Source organism: Dipodomys merriami, unplaced genomic scaffold, assembly GCF_024711535.1.
Source record: "Dipodomys merriami isolate MVZ:Mamm:240054 unplaced genomic scaffold, mDipMer1.0.p SCAF_1, whole genome shotgun sequence".
Lineage (NCBI taxonomy): Eukaryota > Metazoa > Chordata > Mammalia > Rodentia > Heteromyidae > Dipodomys > Dipodomys merriami.
In genome coordinates, this window is record NW_027202270.1 from 131,462,584 (window position 1) to 131,486,053 (window position 23,470).

At 43.0% G+C, this 23,470-nt stretch overlaps 1 protein-coding gene across 2 annotated transcripts in view; it reads right to left on the reverse strand.

Annotated features, from left to right (window-relative positions):
• Susd6 (sushi domain containing 6) overlaps positions 1-23,470 on the reverse strand; it is a 128,978-nt gene that overhangs the window by 7,362 nt on the left and 98,146 nt on the right. For both annotated transcript variants that reach the window (XM_070031311.1, XM_070031301.1), the window contains exons 3-4: positions 4,074-4,271; positions 2,955-3,093 (exon numbers count right to left, since the gene is read on the reverse strand). In XM_070031311.1, coding sequence (XP_069887412.1) covers positions 2,955-3,093; positions 4,074-4,271 — 337 coding nt within the window. The remainder of the gene's footprint in view (positions 1-2,954; positions 3,094-4,073; positions 4,272-23,470) is intronic.

Here is a 23,470-nt window from a genome sequence, read left to right on the forward strand (position 1 = left end):
GGGTAAGAAGAGAGTACACACATGGCACAAACCATGTAGATCCTAAAACCACTTAATGTATACTTCAAATGGGTGCATTCTATGGTATATGAATTATACCGCCCTCTATAAAACTTTTAAAGAGCTGGACGAGAAGACTGACATAGATAGAGTGAGAGGAGGGGGGTGAATCGGGAGAGGGACAGGGCAAAAGAGAAAAGCACTATGGTCTTCAAGTGGGATACTGGGCTGGAAATCAGAAGAATTTCATACTTCTAAGCTTCTTTTGCCCTTTAAATAAACTTAAAAAATATTAATTATAACACAAATACAGGGAGGGAAGAATGCATAGAAAAGTCTACAGACAGCTTACTGGTTTGTTTCAAAGGTAACGCTGATAGACAACTCTATCAAAGTGAGGCACTGCCCACTGCCCAGCTGCTGCCAGTGCCTGTCTCAGTCACTCCTCCTTTCTTACCACGCATAGAAATCACTCCTTTGGATTCCCCCCTTTTGGTACTATGGAAGTATGAACTTGGGGCCTTATACTTGCAAGGCAGGGACTCTACTACTAGAACTATGCCCTTAGTTCTTTCAGTTTTAGTTATTTTTCAGATAGGGTCTTGTGCTTTGTGCCCTGGCTGGCTTTAGACTGAGTCTCATGCTTACAATCCCTCATAGCTGGGATAATAGGAAATGTACTACTGCATTCAATTTTTTTTTGAGCTAAGTGCTGCTTTTTGTCAGGACTGGCCTCTAACCCCAATCCCCCTGATTACTGCCTCCCAACTAGCTGAGATTTCAGACAATGCCCAGACATTCTTTTGCTTTTTAAAGTTTTATTACCTAAACATAAGTCTACCAACACTTGTAGTTTAGTAGTGCTGATCTTTCTGATCTATATATGAATGAGATACACAGTACATCTGTGTGTAGATAAGCATATCTCTGGCTTCTCTAATTCCATTTCATGTGAGAAATCTTGTCTGGGGAACATTCTTTTGCCTTGAGACAAGGGCTTGAGATATAGTCCAGGTTGGCCTTGAACTACAATCCTCCAGCTTACCCTACTGAATGATGGGATTACAAACATGTGCCATAATGCCCAGATAGGTATCACTTTTCTGGTTTTGGGGTTTGTTTTTTTTTTGTTGTTGTTTCTGGGGCCTGAACTCTGGGCCTGAGCGCCATCCCTCAGCTCTTCAGCTCAAGGCTAGCATTTTACCACTTAAGCCACAGAGCCATTTCTGGCTTTTTTTTTTTTTTTTTCTGTTTATGTAGTGCTGAGGAATTGAACCAGGGCCTCATGCATGCAAGGCAAGCACTCTACCACTGAGCCACCTTCCCAGCCCCTCACTTTTTTTTTTTTTTTTTTTTTTTTTACTAGTCCTGAGGCTTGAACTCAGAATCTAGGCACTGCATTTAAGCTTCTTTTGCTCAAGGCTAGTACTTTTATCACTTGAGCCACAGTGCCACTTCTGGCCTTTTCTGTTCATATGGCACTGAGGAATGGAACCCAGGGCTTCATGCATGCTAGGCAATCAATCTACCACTAAGCCACATTCTCATTCCCAATGCTCAGGTTTTGAAAGGAGGGAAACTGATAACAGTGGAGCACAAGAAGCAGTGGTATACCTGGCACGTGTCTACCTTATGTTATTCAAAAATAAGTTGTTACCACATAAAAAGGAACACATGTACATGGTATGAAAAAAAAATTTAAATGGGGGGGGTCTATAATAAAAACCAAACCTCTCTTCTACTCAGGCAAAAAATCAACTGGTTACTTTAAACAGACATATTGGCTAACTAAAGAGGAAATAAAACTCCCTAGCATACATGAAATGCAGATTATATAGGTCTGACTTCATGTGGAAATAGCTGATTTTTTTCAAGTAAACGCCCCCTTTTGAATTATTTTTCTTTTATTAACAAGCTTTAAAAATAACAGCTATATTATCCCTCCAAACAAAATAAAAGGAAGAAAAAAAGTCACAAACTGTACAAAAAACCTAAATTTAGACTGGTCCTTGTCTTAAAGTTCTAAACCAGGAGAATTTTACTAAACGTAGTTTACTTTGGAGCCTCTTCACCTGTGGACCACAACGGTGACTGATGTAGAACTATGACTAAATATAAAAGATGTACTCCTCAGAGAGAGAGGGACAGAGAGACTAACAGCTGCAGAAGCCAAGACAATGTGGGAGGGAAGTCCACTACTAGCGATGCATTCAGGGCCACGGCCACTCCCATCAGGGCCTCACCTCTATTTCCCCTCCCTAAACCTGCCACCTTACCCACCCTAGACTGGGATAATTCATAGATAGTGCATACTGGGGAAAAGGAGACTGATAAATGGGCAAAAAACCCTCACTTCCTTCATTAAAACTACCTGAGAAGCTTTCTATGAAAGGCTAAAGCTAGAGTCCTATCTAAACCAAATAAATCAGAATGTTCATCAGAGAGGCCCAGGTATACCAAGTATTAGAACCAGGAATATAGGGTAGTAGCTCAAAAATATGAGCATGTGTCAGTATTACTTGGAGGGCTGTAAACCCTATCCCTGCAGGTCTGGGCCTAAAAGCACACATTCCTAACAAGTTCCTGGTAGTGCCAATGCTTCTGGAACAATACCATGAGTACCACTGATAAAGAGGAAATGACACTGCTTTGGAGTTGAGAAGATTTAGGTTCACAACTCAGCTAGCTCTATTGTCCTAAGGTATGACCCTGAATGCATGACTCAACTTCCCTTAGCCTCAGTGTTTTGTCTATAATGCTCCTGTGAGGATTTAGGTAATATGAATCAACAAGCACAGTGCCAGGAGTTTAACACATGGCAGGGCCTTCTCCTTCTGTTACCCAGGACACACAGACCAGTAGAGGGAGGTACACCACCAGCCTTCTGCAGTTAATCCAAGACTGGACCCACAGGGATGCTTGCGCTGCCTACCCCAAAGCAGCACTGGGTTTACCTGCTATGATGGAAAGACTTCAGCTTTGGCTGCAGCAGCACAAACAGCACCACGAGGAGGAGAATGAGTGCCACAGAGCTGGCAGTGGAAGCCACTATGGACAGTGCAGGGACTCCGAGTGATGTGTGGGTTTCTTTGTCTACGGAAAACAAGTCATTGCCAGATGCAGATTTTTATCCAGATACACAAAAATGGGCCCCAGAGCTGATGCAGTCAAATACCCCATGCACAGTGCTATGGAGATAATTCACAGCCTAGTCTTTTCAGGAAGACAGCATGAAGCAACCTATATATGTACACATGCTGTTCCTGGAAAGTTTCCTCTCCTGCTTCCTGAATAAGAAATCCCCCTCACTTTCAGCTATTGAGGTCCATATTATAACTAAACTCATTTAACCCAGGGGATCTTACCTTTATTAACCACTCTGATCTCACTCTCAATAGCACCCTGGTGAACGTGTGTTCCATCAGGCTTTCCCCCATGTGACAGGATAACTATTAGTAAGTCCATCTTTATCCTCAGCCTTTGTTGTAAATCTCAAATTAGTTTCTGCCTTCTATTTATGTGTCCCGAGTTAAATATGCTCAGGTACAGAAGCCTAAATATGGAATCTAAAGATGACTATATAATATACACTTCCCATCAAGCATCTAGCTTTTACTGTCATGTAAGACAAGATGGGAGAGGGGCTTCTGTCCAGCTGGACTGTTGCTCCATAACAAAACAGTCCCTTTTCCATTCAAGGAAAAATGAAATGAGAGATCCCAGAGAAGGTGTTAGCATTGTGCTCGCTGTGCTAGTAAAATGTTGCCAAGGTCACCAGTACTTGTCTAGGAAAACAAGAGTTCCTGAACATCCAAGGAACTTTATATAGCAGGGCAGATGCCTCAGTAAAGACATCCAGAGCCCTTCAGAGGATCAGTGGAATGCAAGATGACATGCACCAGCAACCCCAATGTCTTTCACAAAAACATGAAATCCCAAAGGATTGAGGCTACAGGGCTGCAGTACAGCCAAGGGCACTCTGTACGTAGCACACACTAATCCACAGAAATTGAAAGAAAGCAGAACCCAGAACCTAGACAGATCCCCAACCCCTTTCTTACTTAACGACTCACCCTCATTGAGGTGGCAGCTAATCTCCATGGCTGGCTTCCACTCTCCATCCTTACAGGTCAAGTATTTGTAGTCGCCCTTTAACATGTAGCCTTCTGCACACAGGTACTCAATGACACTGCCCGCTGTCAGGGGGTCTCTGCAGGGTTGAGGGTGACAGATGTAGCCACCATTCTCTGGCTCTGGAGGCAAGGGACACACTGCAAACACAGAATGGTAGTACTATAGTGAGGCTTTCAACTGGAGTCTTCCCAGTGATACAGCTCTGAAGACCTCAACAAGAAGCACGTGAGGAACAATGGGCCCTCTCTTAGAGAAGGCTGTTGACCAAACTCTGGGATTCTGGTTGTCAAAGGCAGAGAGGGAAGTCTGCTGGCAACAGTCTTGACACTTATAATACCCCCATCCTGCCTGAAGAAAACTGTATCCACAACTTAACAACAGACTCTAACAAAATCCTGAGCCTATTGCCATGGAGTCCTGGTTTTGTTTGGTTTTGTTTTGGCGAGTTCTGGGGCTTGAATTCAGGGTCTGGGCACTATCCCTGAGCTTTTTGCTCAAAGCTAGCACTCTACCACTTGAGTCACACCACCACTTCTGGCCTAAACAGAACCCAGGGCTTCATGCATACTAGGCAAGCCATACTACCACTAAGTCACATTCCCAGTCCCAGAGTTCTGGTTTTAATAAAACCTACTAACATAATGAGTCAAAGTGAGAGGAGATAAAATACTCTAATAAGCATGAGGGACAAGTATTAGCTTGTTTCTGACATCAAGGCCAGAAAAGACTCCATGGTATAATAAAAATGTACATTTCATCTCATTTCATATTTTTTTCTGGGGGTTTCCCAAGCTCCACGAACATTACATCCTCTGATAGGCATCATTTCTTTCTTTCCTTTCTCTCTTTCTTTCCTTCCTTCCTTCCTTCCTTCCTTCCTTCCTTCCTTCCTTCCTTCCTTCCTTCCTTCCAGCTCAAGGCTAGCACTCCACCACTTGAGCCACAGCGCCACTCCTGGCTTTTTCTGTTTATGTAGTGCTGAGGAATCGAACCCAGAGCCTCATGCATGCAAGGCAAGCACTCTACCATTGACAGTGCCAGGCCCAGAGTTTAAGCCCCACAACCTACCCCTCCCCCCCCCCAAAAAAAAAAAAAGATATTGAAAGGAAGGATGGCTAGGGGAAGGCTTTCCTGGGAACACCTTAGAAAGAGGCAAGCCCTAGCTCCATGGCTGTCACTAATCATGAGCACAGTGGAGGTGGTTCTCTAAATGTGCTCCTGGGTCCTAATTCCAGTAAACAATCTCTACACATAGCTTTCCAGGAGGGCGATGGATGTAAATGGGACAGAGCCATGCCAAGAGTTTATAATCTGTAGAGGACACATACACTGCCAACTTTTAACATAAATCAGAGATACAATGCAAATGGCTCAAATGCAAGCTTTTTTATTGAGTCAAGCTGTATTGGGCAGAGAAGGGCCTAGGACAAAGAAGAGAAACAGGCAAAAATTATGAGAGGAAAGTGGAAGAGGTAATTTTAAGTTTTCTTATAGGCAGATTAAAAGATAAAGTTAATTTTAATAATGTATTTAACCTGATAAAGGCTTATGTCATTATAAATCCATCGAAAATCGAAACACCAGTGAAAGTAGTATGGAAAATAGTATGGAGATTCCTTAAAAAAACGGAAACAGGACTACTATAAAACTTAGCACTCTTGCTACTAGATATATATCTACATGAAAATTAAATCAATGTGCTGAAACAGGCATCTGGACTCCCACATTCATTGAAGCAGAATATATACTTGTGAAGAAATGGAAGTAACGTAAGTGTCCATCAGCTGATAAATAAAGGAAATATAGTACATAAACAGAACAGAACATGATTTAGCCATAAAAATGATGTCATAAAAATTGTCATGAAATTGGGATTAACAAGCTAACATGGACTGGTATGGTGACACATTCCTATAATCCCAGCAATCAGGAAGCTGAAGCTAGGGATACATCATGAGTTCTAGGACAACCTGGGCTATGTAGCGGGATCCTGTCAAAACAAACAAAACAAAACAATGACAGCAAAAGAAAAACAAGGGCGGATGGCTCATGCCTATAATACTAGCAGCTATTTGGGAGGCTGAGATAGAATTGCTGTTCTAAGCCAGTCAGGGCAAAAAAAATCTCCAAGACTTGCCATGATGGTGCGTACAGATGTCATCCCAGCAAGGATAGGAAGCTAAAACAGGCCGATTATGCTCCAACTGCAGACTGGGGCAAAAAGTGAGATACCTCAAAAATAACCAGAACACAGATCAGCAGGGGAGCACATGCCTAGCAAGCAGGAAGACTGAGTTCAAACCCTAGTACTACCTGAGAAAGAGAAAGTGAGAGAGATGGGGGAAGGGGAAGATGTGGAAAGAAGATAGCATTTGAAGCTGAGAGCCCCTTAAGACTGTTTAGGAAAAGACCTTATATGCTTGGTTTCAAAATCCTTTCTTGGCATATGAAGATCCAATTTTTACTTTTAGGCCCAATGGCCTATTAAGAGCAGAGGCACAGAAAAGGAGGGAGAGGGGCTGGGAAGGTGGCTCAGTGGTAGAGTGCTTGCCTTACATGCATGAGGCCCTGGGTTCGATTCCTAAGCACCACATAAGCAGAAAAAGCCAGAAGTGGTGATGTGGCTCAAGTGGTAGAGCACTAGCCTTGAGCTGAAGAGCTGAGGGACAGTGCCCAGGCCCAGAGATCAGGCCCCATGACCAGCAAAAAAAAAAAAAAAGTCAGGGAGAATACAAAGAACAATGGCTTACACCTGAGTTTGTTGTTTTGAACCTAACAAGGAAAACAGCAGTTACTGGAAATTACTGTCATTGTTCTAAGCATTCTCTTGAGTTAGCTCTACATGAAGCAAGTACTCCTCTCATTTTATAAACGAGGACATTGGCTCGACTGACTTGGGTAATTTTCCCCAAGGCACACATATAAATGCTGTGTTCAAAGGAAAGGTAGTGCTCCTTCCAGACAAATACAAATACAGGGGGAGAGGGGGAGCGGGGAGGAATGGCTGGCTGATTGTCATCAAAAGGTTTTTTTCTAAGGAAGCCTTAAAAACTCAGTAATAACAGTTCATGCTCATTGACTACTATTTTAAGCATTTGACAAATTTAAAGCTGTGTGTGCATGCGCGCATGTACACATGCACTCATGTGTGCACATGCTCATGTCCATGCTAAAGCTGACTGGGTACTAGCCTCACTACTTCTCTGAGGTTCACTTGTTAAAGTCCTGCAGACATGTAGTTTTGAACAGAGCACAGGACATGAGGGGCTAGAAAAGGATCCTGTTGATTCAGGAAAAAAGGGAAAAGTTCCATTACTTAGGAGACATCCAGGGCTGCTTTTGCATGGCTCTCTTGGACTTCTGCCTTCCTGACCCTCAAGTCAAATAGTCAAAAGTCTACAACAGGCTGCAGTGAGAGATTTCTCATGTCATTTGCAAGCAGTCAGACAGGAAGCCCATTGTCCAGTAAGAATCCCTTTTCTCATGAGAACTTCCCACACATTGGGTAGAGGGCCAACTAGTAGTAGCTTAAGTCTTTCTCGGGGTATGGGACTGGTGCTGGAGTGGGAGAACACAGGGAGAAATCACCCTGGCATAGGCTGCTTTTTGTTGTTCCTCTCGGTCCCCAACCCCATTTTCTTCAGAGAAGCTAAGTTTAAAACTTGCTTTGGGAAATCAGCAAATGACAGGAGAGTCTGTCTGGCCCAAAGCCTGTCTGTCTTGTTTTAGAAGGTCCTTCACTCTCTACTCATAGCCAATAGTCTCAGAGCCAGTAAGAAGGAAGAATGTTTTCTTTGTTTGTATGGAAGCTCTTGTCACCTGGATACAGCCACAAAAGTCCTTAATCACTTGGAGAAAAGTGTATTTCCCTCTACTTGGCCTGGATCCCTACCTGAAAGCACACAAAGTCACCCTTCTCCATATCAAGTTTCCAAGACCACCTACCCCAGGACAACTTTCCAGTCATCACTAGACAGAACATCAGAGAGCTTGCTAGCACGGATACAGAATTAGATGCTCAGCTTGCATGCTGCCCTAATATTAGTTACATTGTACAAGCTCAGGGAGATCTTCTATTCCTCAATTTGCTCATTGAAGCAGGATACAAAAGGTACGTATTTCACATAGTTTCTATGTTGATTAATCTCAATAATGCAGGACTAGTATCTGGTACTGTCTGTCATATGTTAAATGTAACTTTGTCTTCTTTGTTCCCATACACTATCATTACTCTCTATAGACTACTACCATATTGTTGCTTTAGCACTTACTTTCAAACACGTGGTCCTCCTCCCCATTTCTCCACTAAAGGCCTATTCACACTGTATGGAAGGGGCTTGTTTGCCTCAGTTTATTATTATTATTATTAGCATCATCATCATTATTATTATGCAAGTCCTGGAGCTTGAACTCAGGGACTAGGCACTGTCTCTGAGCTTCTTTTGCTCAAGGCTAGCAATCTACCACTTGAGCACCACTTCTGGATTTTCCTGTTTATGTGGTACTGAGGAATTGAACCCAGGGCTTCATTCATGTTAGGCAAGTACTCTACCACCATCACCTCAGTTTTGTATTTTTAGTACTTGACATAGAATCTAGCAGGGAGTAGATGCTTAAGATAGTAGCTGCATGGTGCTTGCTATATTTTAGACACTTGCAAATTATGTCTTGTTTTTAATGACAATGGGCCACAAAGTTTTCTGATTTGGGATGAGTTAAATAACAACAAAGAAATTCTTCCTTCAGGGTTTACTTCTTATTCTCTAACTTGGTATCTAACTATAAAAATATACTCTGGGAGCCGGGCGCTGGTGGCTCACGCCTGTAATCCTAGCTACTCAGGAGGCTGAGATCTGAGGATCGAGGTTCAAAGCCAGCCCGGGCAGGAAAGACTGTGAGACTCCTATCTCCAATAAACCACCAGAAAACCGGAAGTGATGCTGTAGCTCAAGTGAGCTTTGAGCTGAAGAGCTGTGGGACAGCACCCAGGCCCAGAGTTCAAGCCCCACGACTGACCAAATAAGTAAATAAATAAATAATATACTCTCAGCTAGGCGCCAGTGGCTCACGCCTGTAATCCTAGCTACTGAGGAGGCTGAGATCTGAGGATCATGGTTCAAAGCCAGCCCGGGCAGGAAAGTCCGTGAAACTCTTATCTCCAATTAACCACCAGAAAACTGGAAGTGGTGCTGTAGCTCAAGTAGTAGAATGGTAGCCTTCAGCTGAAGAGCTGAGAAACAGCGCTGAGGCCCAGAGTTCAAGCCCCACAACAACAACAACAACAACAACAAAAGATGCTATCCTATGGGGCTGGGAAGGTGGCTCAGTGGTAGAGTGCTTGCCTAGCATGCCTGAGGCCCTGGGTTCGATTCCTCAGTACCACATAAGCAAAAAGAAAAAAGCTGGAAGTGGCACTGTGGCTCAAGTGGTAGAGCGTTAGCCTTGAGCTGAAGAACTGAGGGATAGCACCCAGGCCTAGAGTTGAGGACCCACAACTGGACCCCCCCAAAAAATACTATCCTAACAACATCCAGCCATGTGGGGTCAGAATATGGCCTTGGGTATTGGAAGATAAATCTGAGTTTGACCCAGAGGTCAGTTTTATGGCCTGTCAACTATTCTGTCTCCACTGAGCCTTATTCAACAGCGAGATTTAGCTCCATGGGACTCTTAAGTCAAGTAATAAAACTACCTAAGTAAAAATGTCTTATATGATGCCAGCTCCTAAAAGGCACTGATACACTTTTTACATTTTGCTATGTGATTTCACACAGTAAACTAGGTCTTTCTCCTAATTTTTGTAATGGAGCAGGCCAAAGGCTTAAAAGCAAAGATAAAGGATTGTTTCAGAAATTTCTGGGCATTTGGAGAGGGGCAGCAGAAAACAGGATAGAGATAGGGCAATCTTTTTCTTTGCTTTCCTCTTGCTTCAGCTAAGCAACAAAATTCTGTGAACCCTAGGCTGTTTCTGGGTGACAAATGGCTTCCATGTGGCCCATATGGCCTATTACCTTTTAGCTTCCTACCAGGCTAGACAGGCCCCTCCCCTCACTGTTAGGAATGCTAACAGAAAGGACAGCAAGAGGACACTTCTCCATCTTGCTGCTCTAGATCTGGTGCTAAAGCTACCCACTTCCCAGTACAGTGACTCACAAAGCTGAACCTATTTCAATCTCTAGAATGGCAAGATGGCTACAAAAGTAAGGCTATTTCCTGTATGTTAACAAACATTACCATACTTCCCTTGAAAATGGTAGAGATGGGTTAAGAAAAAGCAGAGGAAATTAATTTTTTTTTTTTTGGGGGGGGTCCAGTTGTGGGGCCTGAACTCTGGGCCTGGGTGCTGTCTGTCCCTCAGCACTTCAGCTCAAGGCTAGTGCTCTACCACTTGAGCCACAGCACCACTTCTGGCTTTTTTCTTTTTGCTTATGTGGTGCTGAGGAATCGAAGTCAGGGCCTCATGCATGCAAGGCAAGTACTCTACCACTGAGCCACCTTCCCAGCCCCGAAATTAATTTTTATCATCATGTTCATCTCCTTAAGCTGTCTAGGTGAAGTTCCCCACCTGCAGGAAGAAGTAGGTTGGCCCTTCCAGAACTGCCTCAGTCAGCTGCTCAGGTATTGTCCAACCTCAGGAGCTGGTGATAATTAACTGAGGGTTTAGAGTTTAAAACAGAGTTGGATTCCTGGGTACAAAGGTTCAAGTAGTGGTTTCATTTCCTTTACCACTTAATAGTAACTTCTAATGCCAAGTCTAGAGCCACACATACACAGCAGGCTTGCAAACACACACTAGAATTTAAAACAAATGTCAACAACTATGTTGGTTAAGAGTATGAAACCGAGGAAGGGAATCAACATTTATCAACAGGTACACTGGTACCTCAAACTTGTCATCCTATTTAATTCTCCCAACCTACAAAGAAGGTGGTATGACAATTTGTTCAGATGAAGAAAGTACGGCTCTGAAAAATTTAGTAATGACCTGAGGTACTAAATACTGAAGTATAGTTTTGAGTTATGGTTTGCCCTTTTCCCTATTATAGGAAAGCTCTCTGATTACAAGCCACTAGAAAACCTCACCCCCAAACTTACAAAGCCTAACATAAGGGTGGAGAATATGGATGCAAGCTGCTGTCACTTTTTTTTTTTGGGGGGGGGGGGTCCGGTCATGGGGCCTGAACTCTGGGCCTGGGTGCTGTCTGTCCCTCAGCACTTCAGCTCAAGGCTAGCGCTCTACCACTTGAGCCACAGCGCCACTTCCGGTTTTCTTCTTTTTGCTGATGTGGTGCTGAGGAATTGAACCCAGGGCCTCAGGCATGCAAGGCAAGCACTCTACCACTGAGCCACCTTCCCAGCCCCAAGCTGCTGTCACTTGTATCTGGGGAGGAATATGGACTGGGAGTTACTTGTTCACAGAGGACATTGTTCCTATCTCAGTGGGCTACTTTTTCCCAAAGTGATGGAAGAAAAAGGCTAGTTTCCTTTACCAATCTTTGTGTACTACACACAAGTGAGCTATTTAAGGATCACAGATACCAAAACTGCAATTGGGGGAAGACATGGGGATAATTTTGAATTGAGAATTCAAGTCTTCTAAGAGGGAAATGTGAAAGGAAGGTTGCCGTGAAATGCAGAATAAGGATATGACTTTTCTCTTTCTCTTCCTTCCTTTTCTTTCTTTCTTTCTTTTTTTTTCGGTCGTGGTGCTTGAACTCTAGGCCTGGGCAATGTTCCTCAGCTCTTCAGCTCAAGGCTAGCATTCTACCACTTGAGCTATAGCACCACTTCCAGTTTTCTGGTGGTTTATTGGAGATCAAAGTTTCATGGACTATCCTGCCCAGGCTGACTTTGAACTGCAATCCTCAGATCTTAGCCTCCTGAGTTGCTAGGATTACAGGCGTGAGCCACCAGCGTCTGACTTCTTTCTCTTTCTTTCCTTCCCTCCCTCCCTTGCTTCCTTCCTTCCTATTCTCCTTCCTCCCTCTCTTCTTCCTTCCTTCCCTTCTTTGCTTCCTCCCTTGCTTCCTTGCTTGCTTGCTTTCTTTGTTTTGCCAATCCTGACGCTTAAACTCAGAGTCTGGGCACTGTCCCTGAGCTTCTTTTGCTCAAGGCTAGTGCTCTACCACTTGAGCCATAGTGCCACTTCTAGCTCTCTCTGTTTTTGTAGTAATGAGGAATCAAACCTTGGGCGTCATACATACTAGACAAGTACTATACCACTAAGCCACATTCCCAGCCCCAGGCTGTGACCTTTCTAGCTGCTGCCCAAAATACATAGGGCCACTAGGGCATCTCTGCCAAAGCTCCAAATAAACAGGGCCTGCCATGTATCACCAGTGAGCTATACAGTATATATTTCTCCTAAGTACTCAAGAGGCCATTGCTACTCACTCAGGTCGAGACAACTGCATAGAAATGAAAGTCTCTGTAACTCATTATGGTATGGACAGTTGCAGAGATCCTGAGTCACAGAGGCAGTAGTTTAAACATCACTGGTCTTTGAAAAGTACTTGCAGTAGTAGAGGGACAGACATTAGAGTAGTCTTTTCTGGAGAAAAACAAAATGAAACAGGATCTAGGACATATACTGGTTGTTTTGCCCTGGCCCTATCATTAGTCAGTGCAATGAAATAGGAAAGGGACAATAAAAGGGGGCAGGGCTGAAGCTGCCAGGACTAAGCAGTATTGTCTTTAGCACTTGTGAACCAACAAGTCTTAAGAACAGTGATCAAAGTGCATGGGTAAGAGGAGTCAAAAGTTACAAGGTCCATCCATCTGAATATTCTTCCCTTTCCATCCTTTGCAGGATGAGATTGTCTGCTTTAAACAATGTTCTTAAAAAATTTTTCAGTTATGGGGCTGAACTCTGGGCCTAGGAGCTGTCCCTCAGCTCTTCAGCTCAAGGCTAGTGCTCTGCTACTTGAGCCACAGTGCTATTTCCGGCTTTTTCTGCTTATATGGTGCTGAGGAATTGAACCCAGGGCCTCATGCATGCAAGGCAAGCACTCTACCACTGAGCCACCTTCCCAGCTGCTTTAAGCAATCTGAAGCCACAAAATTTCAGACCACATTCCCTCAAGAAGCTACCCTAGAAAAGCAGTCTGTTGTTTGCTTTGCACACCCCACAAGTGTAACTTTCATCAGCTGATTAAGGACAGTAAGAAGTCAGATCCCCTAGGTGTTTTTAATATTCATTTTTCCCTTCAGTCTAGATGAGGCCAGAAAAGCAGTCTGTTGTTTGCTTTGCACACCCCACAAGTGTAACTTTCATCAGCTGATTAAGGACAGTAAGAAGTCAGATCCCCTAGGTGTTTTTAATATTCATTTTTCCCTTCAGTCTAGATGAGGCCAGAGAGGTGATCATAAGACTGCTTTGCACACAGTGTAAAGATCCCATTGTTCCTTCTTGCTCTGTCCTGTGAGTTCCTTCCTGTGCTTTTCTCTGTGGAAGCCACACTTAAACTTTCAAGGGCCTTTTAAAATAGCAACAATCCATTCTAACATGCTACAAAGTCCAGAGCAAGGTGCCCTACCTTCAAGGACTAAGATTTGTCTGTGGTATGTAACCTGTGTTTATCAGTCTCGCTCTGGCATAATTGCCCCAGCTCCCAGCAACTACAAAACACCAATTTCTAACCAGTCATAACACAAGCCTGTAATCCTAATACTTGGGGTTCTAAGGCAGGAGGATCTCAAGTTCTAGGGTAGTATAGGCTACATAGTAAGACTGTCTCAAAACAAAACAGAACAAAACAAAACAACAAAAACCACCTGATTTGTGAACCTGGACTGAGTCAACTACATTTTCATTTACCAGGATGAGGACCATGCTTCTCTCACCTTCTTTGGCTTCTTTTGATTTTCTGTGCCCTCTCCCCCTATTTTTCTATGTAGTCCCAGGCTGGCCTGTACCCCATCATCCCCTTGCTTCTACCTCCCAAATGGTTGGGATTATACTATGTGCCAGCTTGCCTGGCTTCTGGTAAATTTCGAGTCCTGGTCAGGAGATTGTCTGGTGTAGCTTCATCTACACTATGTATCTATAGATAACTGTCTAAATGCCTGATAACGAAACAAAAATTCCCTTCTATCTCATGTCCTCCCAACCATGGTTTCATTAGATAATAAATTATAAATTTTAGTACAAACTATTTATAACTATAGATCTTATTGCCCTTTGATCTTTTTTTCCTTTTCCTTTTCTTTTTATGCTGGCACTTAGGTCTTGAACTTAGGGTCTGGGTGCTGTCCCTTAGCTTTTTCATTCAAAGGTGGCACTCTACCACTTGAGCCACAGCTCCACTTCTGGCTTTTTTCTGGTTAACTGGAGATAAGAGTCCTACAGACTTTCCTGACCCAGCTGGCTTTAAACTTTGGTCCTCAGAGCTCAACTTTTTTTTTTTTTTTTTTAACCACTTGAGCCACAGCACCACTTCCTGCTTTTTCTGCTTATGTGGTGCTGAGGAATCGAACCCAGGGCCTCATGCATGCAAGGCAAGCACTCTACCACTGACTAACCTTCCCAGCCCTGAGCTTAGGCTTTTGAGTAGCTAGGATTACATATGTAGGACACTGGTGCCCAGCTGGTTACACTTTTTTTTTTTGCAATTTTTTTTATTGTGATTAAGTGATTACATAAATTTCACAAATTTCACAGTATTGTGGGGTAGTGATACTTAAAGTTACAAACATATTCTAACCTTCGTGGGTCAAATTGACTTTATCGTGGCCTATAGAGTTTGTGAGTTCTATGAGCTTTGATAATACAGTTATTTCTTGGACGGCGGGTGATCTATACATTTCTTTCCTTTTGCTTAGTGTCAGCTGTTCCCTCTTTCCCACTCATTCCCTCCCTCTCATCACTGCCATTGAGTTGCTTAGTTCATTTTAATCAGCTGATGGGTCCTGCTTTTGTATGTTTTCCCTTGTTTCTCTCTGGTTCTGGGTTTCACTTTTTTTTTAATTTAATTTTATTGGAAAGGTGATGTACAGAGGGATTACAGTTACATAAGTAATGTGATAAGTACGTCTTGTTGAAGTGTTACCCCCTCCGTCATTTTCTACCACTTTCCTTTCCCGATTCCCCTCTCTTTACCAAGTTGTAAAGTTAATTTCCAACATAATGTCTTGTGAGTATCACTGTTACACTTTCACACTGTTCATCCTTTGTCCTCTGTCTACCATTTTGTGATTCCCCTTCCCTTCCCCAAATCAGATAAATGTACTTACAAGACACAGCATACCATTTCAGTTTCTTAACCAAAATTTCTTAATTCAGCCAGCATCAATTGCCTATCTATGTCTTGGTGGTACTAAGAACTTAAGAGCAGATTTATTATATTTTATTTTTTTATTTTTTTGCCAGTAGTGGGGCCTGAACTCTGGGCCTGGGCGCTGTCCCTCAGTTCTTCAACTCAAGGCTAGCGCTCCCACTTGAGCCACAGCGCCACTTCTGGCTTTTTCTGCTTATGTGGTGCTGAGGAATCGAACCCAGGGCCTCATGCAAGCAAGGCAAGGACTCTACGACTGAGCCACCTTCCCAGCCCCTTAAGAGCAGATTACTACAGATCTGTTCCTTGACTCCAATCTTTCTAGGGGTATAGACTAGAAGTCCCAATCAGGTTATAATGACAGTAATATCTACTCTCCATTTATTTCCAGAGTTTATGTAAAGATTCTATTTATTCTATCCATTGTTTTTTTGGGGGGGGGAGAGGCAATGCCGGGTTTTAAATTCAGGCTTGTACACTTGCCAAGCAAGTACAATACAACTTGAGCCATGCTTCCAACCCTATCTACCTATCTATTCATTCCCTACCCCACTACCTTCCTCCGCCCCCCCCCCCCCCCCCCCGCTTTACCACCAGTGCTGGGGCTTCATATTTGGCTTGTCTGCTTGGTTGGAACACTATTATTTCTCCTGTCTAATAGATGACCATAACATAAATCAATATGGAGTATAGGAGGTTCTGAAACATTAATCTAATAGGGGAAGAGATCAATAGAGATGGAAGATATGGTACCAGAGTTCTAACTGGAGAATAAGGAGGATTTTAACAAGATAAGTAATTGTGACAGAGATAAAGGAGAGTGGAAAGGATAAACTAGGAAAAGAACAAGCCAGAGGTAGTTTGGAAGAAGTAACAAACATATCCAGAATTGGCAGGAGATACCCAGTGATTTAAAAATCCAGGGAAGGCTCTGAATGCAAATTAAAGGATGTGAGCCAGGTGTTGATAGCTCACACTTGTAATCCTAGAGGCTTGTAATCCACTTGTACTCAAGAGGCTGAGATCTGAGGATCAAGGTTCAAACCCAACCCAGCCAGGAAAGTCTATGAGATTCTTATCTCCAATTAAATCACAGAAAAAGCTGGAAGTAGCACTGTGGTTCAAGTAGTACAGAATTTTTTAGCAAAAGGAGCTAGGACAGTGCCCAGGCCCAGAGTTCAAACCTCAGGATAGGCAGGGAAAAAAAAGCAAACAAACAACACAAACAAGCCCATAAAGAATGTTAAATCTTGGGTTCCTCTTACAAGAGATGAAATTTTAATGATTCTTCCAGTCCTAATGTGTGGTTATATTGTTTATAATAAAATAAAAACCTATTCTATAGTGTTAATTTTGCTAAAGAAGCCAGGAAAGTAGATCAGCCTGCCTACACCTGAAACTAGTTATTTTCCAATGGAGTTGGATGAGCTGGTGTGGTAAAGTAGGGAAAGGGGGAAGAAAAGGGAGAGACTATGAGTTTTCCAGTACAGATTCATCTTTCTTCTCAGGTTTGCCTAAGTGACAGGAGACAGAAAAGAACTGGAGAGGCTGGTGGAAAGAAAATAATACAAAGACGTCTTGTGGTCGATTTCTTTCCCAGGGTTCTCTCACATGGCAACAGATGGTGTATCCCTGGAGGACTAGATCCCAGAAAGCAGCTGCTCTCAGGTCCTGGTCCTAACAGCTGAGGTCACAGGTCCTCCCTCCATGCACAAGCTGAATGCCAGAAATCAATGGGCCCCATTGTGTCTATATGTAGAGCTCTCGTCTCCCATCTCATGCCCTTTGCCTGCCTGGAACACAGGACAAGGAAAAATAACACTATACATTCTGAAAGACTGTACTTGTAAATTAATGGAAAGATAGAGTATAATTAAATCAAATCTTATATAAATTATCCTGACTGTGCTAGAAAAATACTGAGCTGCTACTTATTTGGGAGATAAAAGACATACCCACACTGAGAGGACAAGAGATAGAAGAGTTGATTACAGTCAGAGAAAAGTCACTAAATGCCTCTGGCATTCCTCTTTTTCCTGCTAAATGCACAGAAAAGTCTGGCTACACCCAAAAATCAGACTAGATGTTTCATGTATTAGAAGAGGGAATAAAAATCTCTAAAATGATATGTATGTACACAGAGGAGTATAGCTGTATGATTACATAATTAGGCACATTAAAGTATTTATGCTGCTGAGACTAAAAGCCCTTTCTCAAAGGCATTCCACCAAAGTTGAAAGGGGAAAAAGAAAATAGAAAATAAAACATCTAATTGCAATCTTTCACAAAGTCAGACATCCCCAGCTGGTGCCACAGCTGAATTCTCTTAATTAACATGTTGTAACAGCAAGTATGAAAGATACTATATGCTCATCAACTGCATGTGGTGGCCAGCAAGGCAGGCATAGAAGGGGCCCAAAATACTGCTATAATTAATTTTTAATCTTTTCTATTATAATTGTATCCAGTGTGAGATATTGATTAGTTTTCTTAAAATGTTTAAAGCAGATATACAGCAACTCTACAAATATAAGTTTAGGGACTTGGGCTGGAGAATAAGAAGTTGTTCACAATATAGGAGCTGGTTTTCTTTTTCTTTCTTTTTTGCCAGTCTTGGGGATGGAACTCAGGAGCTGGGCACTGTCCCTGGGCTTCTTTTGCTCAAGGATAACCCTCTAAGCCACAGTGCTACTTCTGTTTTTTTTCTGTTTATTTGGTACTGAGGAATTGAACCCAGGGCTTTATGCCTGCAAGGCAAGTACTCTACCATGAAGCCACATTCCCAGCCCCAGAGATGGTTTTACCTCCCCAACAAAGGCTTTCAGTTTGAGAAGGCTAGCCATGTTTGAACAAGCTAGCCTCTAAAATAAAAGCTCACCTCACAGTTTAAAATCGTAAGTTAATCTATCTAAGCAGAATAAAAATGATTTAAATTAACATATAAATGAGTATTAATGGGGGAACATTAATACACAGGACACTAGGTCAATAAGGAATATACTCTAGGGAACAGACTTTCACAGTCTAGAAAAGCCTTTTACATTTACAAAGAGGTTTTGTTCCTGCATGACTGTAAATCATAGCAGAACCGGTTCCAGGTAGTTTCCTCCTTTCTTCCTGAAAGGGCCCCTCAAAGTCAAACTCTGTGTGTGTGTGTGTGTGTGTGTGTGTGTGTGTGTGTGTGTGTGTGTGTGTGTGTGTGTGCGTGTGCGCGTGCGCACATGCGCGCGCCTGATCATGCTTTACCTCTTAGGCACAATCCTGGACAGTGAAATCTGGGCATTTTAGACACTATTCTTTTTTGTCGGTTGTGAGGCTTGAACTCTGGGCCTGGGCACTGTTGCTGAACTCTTCAGCTCAAAGCAAGCACTCTACCACTTGAGCCATAGCACTACTTCCGGTTTTCTGGTGGTTAATTGGAGATAAGAGTCTGATGGACTTTCCTGGGCTATCTTTGAACCTGACCCTCAGATTTCAGCCTCCTTAGTAGCTAGGATTGTAGGTGTGAGCCACTGGCACCCAGCTTAGACACTATTCTTTTTTTTTTTTTTTTTTTTTGGTCGGTTGTTGGGCTTGAATTCTGGGCTTGGGCGCTGTCCCTGCACTTTTCAGCTCAAGGCAAGTGCTCTACCATAAGAGTCTAGACTTTCCTGCCCAGGCTGGCTTTGAACCTCTATCCTCAGATCTCAGCCTCCTGAGTAGCTAGGATTACACCCGTTAACGTGTGTTTCCTTCTTCATAGTGGGCAGGGCTACTGACTTTAAGTCAGTGAGTATTCCACTTAGCCTCCCCACCTCTGGCATGCTTACTCAATTCCAAAATCTCTCAATTACTTTAATTTTTTTTTTTTTGGGGGGGGTCCGGTCATGGGGCCTGAACTCTGGGCCTGGGCACTGTCCCTCAGCTCTTCAGCTCAAGGCTAGCACTCTACCACTTGAGCCACAGCGTCACTTCCGGCTTTTTTCTTTTTGCTTATGTGGTGCTGAGGAATCGAACCCAGGGCCTCAGGCATGCAAGGCAAGCGCTCTACTACTGAGCCACCTTCCCAGCCCCTCAATTACTTTAATTTCTAACTACTGTCAATCATTTCAATTTCCATTTTAAACTCTACCTTTCACATTAAATCTCTAATAATTCAAGTTCCTTCCACAGCATACACATCTGCATAGATGAAATGGACAACACTGCTCAGAGTATAGCAGTTGGCTGGCAAGAGGTCATTCCTCAAAGCCACTAAGAGGTTCTTTCTCAGCTGCCACACAAAAGTTCAAATTCGTTTATAGTGAATTAGAATACAGGTTGTTACTAGGACAAATGCTCAGAAGTAGACTGCTTGATGTTGCTTTGGAATTACCTCATAGGTTATTATTCAAACTCAGATTTCTTACACCCACTCACTCTCCTGGCCCCACAAGCCTAGAATCATTGTGGCAAACCTAGAGAAAATATATTCTTAGGTAGGCTCACATGAAAATGAGAAATATGTCCATGACAAAGCATACACACATGCATTTTATAGAGACCAGGTCTGGATCAAGAGCCAGAGGTTTACAATGCCACACCAGAAAAATCAAGCTAGTCAGCACCTGCTTGAGCCTGTTACTTAGATGATAGCTCATCTCAGATTTCTCCAGCTTCTGTGGCTTGTTGATGAAAAGACTTGTTAAATATGTAATCATGACCCTGAAGACTTTGTAGATGCCTCCAACCAGACCTTGCAGCAGACCTAGTATCATAAAAATCCCTTCCCCAGCTGGGAACAAATTGGTCTGTGGTAAGGAACCAATGTGCCTCAAGCACCCCATGCAAGTGGATAATGTCCTGTAGGGCCAATCCATCTGTGCCTACAGTCTTTAGCCTGAAAAACCCAACAGAACCACCTAACTCAGAAAAGTATGCATGCTGCATGCTCAACTCTGGGCCTGAAGCTTTCTCCTTCAATGCTTGCCAAGTTCCCTCAAATGTTCCCGTTTCAAGACAAAGAAAAAACAAAACAAGACTTCTGCAAATGTGGGCAGAGCCATGGAAAGTCAAACCTGTTTTGGAGGGGTACTCTGTTGCTCAACAGAACAAAGAGATTCCTCAGAATAGTTTGTCAGAAATCCAAAAAAGTAGCTTTGAAGAGAAGGGGAAGAAGCCAGGTGTCAGGGACTCACACCTGTAATCCTAGCTACTTAAGAAGCTAAGGAGATCTGAGGATCATGGTTTGAAGCCAGCCCTGGCAGGAAAGTCCATAAGACTCTCATCTCCATTTAACTACCAAAAAGCTGGAAGTGGAACTGTGGCTTAAGTGGTAGAGTGCCAGCTTTGAACAGAAAAACTAAATGAGGGTGTAAACTCTAACTTTAAAGCCTCAATACTGACACATGTACACGCATACATGCACATGTGCATGCACACATCTGGGGGGAGGGGATGGGAAGAAAGCCTTTTTTATTTTTTATTTTTGGGGTCTGGTCGTGGGGTCTGAACTCTGGGCTTGGGCACTGTCCCTCAGCTCTTCAGCTCAAGGCTAGCTAGCGCTCTACCACTTTGAGCCACAGCACCACTTCCGGCTTTTTTCTTTTTGCTTATGTGGTGCTGAGGAATCGAACCCAGGGCCTCATGCATGCAAGACAAGCGCTCTACCACTGAGCCACCTTCCCAGCCCCGAAAGCCTTTATTTTTAAGGGCAATAACTGAGGTGAAAGTTGAAGACTCAAAACTTTCCTCCTTAGCACCTCTTCCCTGTAACCCTTGGTTCTCTGTAAACTCATGGCAGAAAGTAGCAAGGCTAGCAGGAGAGCCTAATTCTGGTCTGCATCCTGGCCTACCAACAGGCTAGAGGCTGGTCTCACAAAGAGGAACCATTCATTTTTTATGGCTGTCATAGGTCTGGTGCCAGTCACTTGGGGCAGGTCCATTGGAAGTGACAACCCTTTCCAGGCCCAGAAGCTAGAATGGAAACTGTCATGCATTTTCTGGCTATTGTCAGTACCTTCTGTCAGCCATTATTTACTTTCTATACTTCTTCAGGAAATAAAATGATCTTGAGATCAGCATGTTTATGATTCCAGCTTTTTGGTGGTTAATAATTGGAAAAGGAGTCTCAAAGACTTTCCTGCCCAGGCATGGCTTTGAACCATGGTCCTTCGACCTTAGTGTCCTGAGTAGCTAGGATTATAGGTGTGAGCCATAGCACCTGGCAGAATAACATTTTTTTTAGAATAACATTTTTTAAACTATAATTTCTTATTTTACTTATAATAATCCAAAGTTACTCAGTTTCTTTTCTAAAAATTTTAAAGGGGAACACCAGGAGCCAGTGGCTCATGCCTGTAATCCTACTCAGGAGGCTGAGAGCTGAGGATCATGCTTCAAAGCTAGCCGGGGGAATGAAAGTCCATGAGACTCTTATCTCCAGTAAGCCACCAGAAAACCAGAAGTGGCGCTGTGGCTCAAGTGGTAGAGCATTGGTCTTGAACTAAAGAGCTCAGGGACAGGGCCCAGGCCCAGAGTTTAAGCTCCATGACTGACAAAAATAAATAAATAATTATTAATAATAAATAAATAGGAAATCATGATCATGAATGGTCTCAGCTCAGTCTTCTGGCTCTCCCAACTGTTTTTTTTTTTTTTTCTTTCCCTCTTCCTCAACATCCTCCTTTACTTTTTCTTCTATCAATTCAACCTAACAGCAAAGGCAGATTTTAATGCCCTCTTTGGCAGAACTTCCTTCCTCAGTGAACTTAACCATTAATGTCAAGACAATCTGGCAAATAGTTACATCCCATTCACTGTGATCACCACTTCTAAATCTTCATCTCCAGGGTACTATGAGCTTCTCAAAAGGCAAAGCACCCACCATCACTATCCTAGGCACATAAAAATAAGGTTATTGGACAAGCACCTAATGGAATGAGCCTTTGCCCAGAAGGGTTAGCATTTTTTATAATATGGAAACACCAAATGCTCACAAATGCCTTAGCTCTTGCGTCCCAGGGAGTCTCTCCTCCTAACACCCTTATTTGACCAAGTCTTGGCCAACTCTGAGACTTTTTTTTTTCAATAAGTTTTTTATTGTGAAAATACTACACAAACTGGGCACCGGTGGCTCACGCCTGTAATCCTAGCTACTCAGGAGGCTGAGATCTGAGGATCACAGTTCAAAGCAGCCCAGGCAGGAAAGTCCGTGAGACTCTTATCTCCAACAAAACCACTAGAAAACTGGAAGTGGCGCTGTGGCTCAAGCAGTAGAGCACTCGCCTTGGGCTGAAGAGTGCAGGGACAGCGTCTAAGCCCAGAGTTCAAGCCCCATGACAAAAACAAAAAACAAAAAACAAAAAACCATAAGAGGGGTTATGATTACATGAGCAAGGTAATGAGTACATTTCTTATCAAGCATTGTTGCCTCCTCCTTTGTTTTTCCCCTACCATCCCTGCCTTCCCATCTCCACGACTACACCCCACCCCCCAAGCCAAAGTTGTAAAGTTCGTTTTTTTGACATAGCATCTTGTACGTCTCATTGTTGTACTTAGTCCACCTGTATCCCTATTTAAACAAGTTGTTTTTTTCCTTCCCCTTCCCAAATTACACCAATATCAAATACAGTGAAAACAGGGGTTATACCCTGGGGGAGGGGTATACAAAGCAACAAAAAAATCACCTTATAAATACGTTAGAAACAATAGCAAGAAAGAAAAAGAAAAACACTTATGTCCTTATCTTGGGATTCATTTTGCCTAACATCATCTTATCTGACCTTTCTGCTTGTCTCAGACAGCTCTGAGACTTTTACTGACACACAGCCCACATTCTAGTTTGCATCAAAGCACTGAACAAAGGATTTCACAATACCTCACCCCCACAACAGGGTCTAGAGCTCCTGATAGGCGCTCTGTTTAAACAAGAGGTACCGTATATTTTTGGGAAATGATGAAGCAACTTCCCATAAGAGAAAAGAAAAAATTCCCCAAGTGCAAAATGGCTTCTTGGAACAAACAGAATAGCTTCCTTGCCAGGGCAGAGAAAAAGGAATGACATTAGGCCTTTCATGCTTGGCAAAGCCTGCTTCCATGCAGGA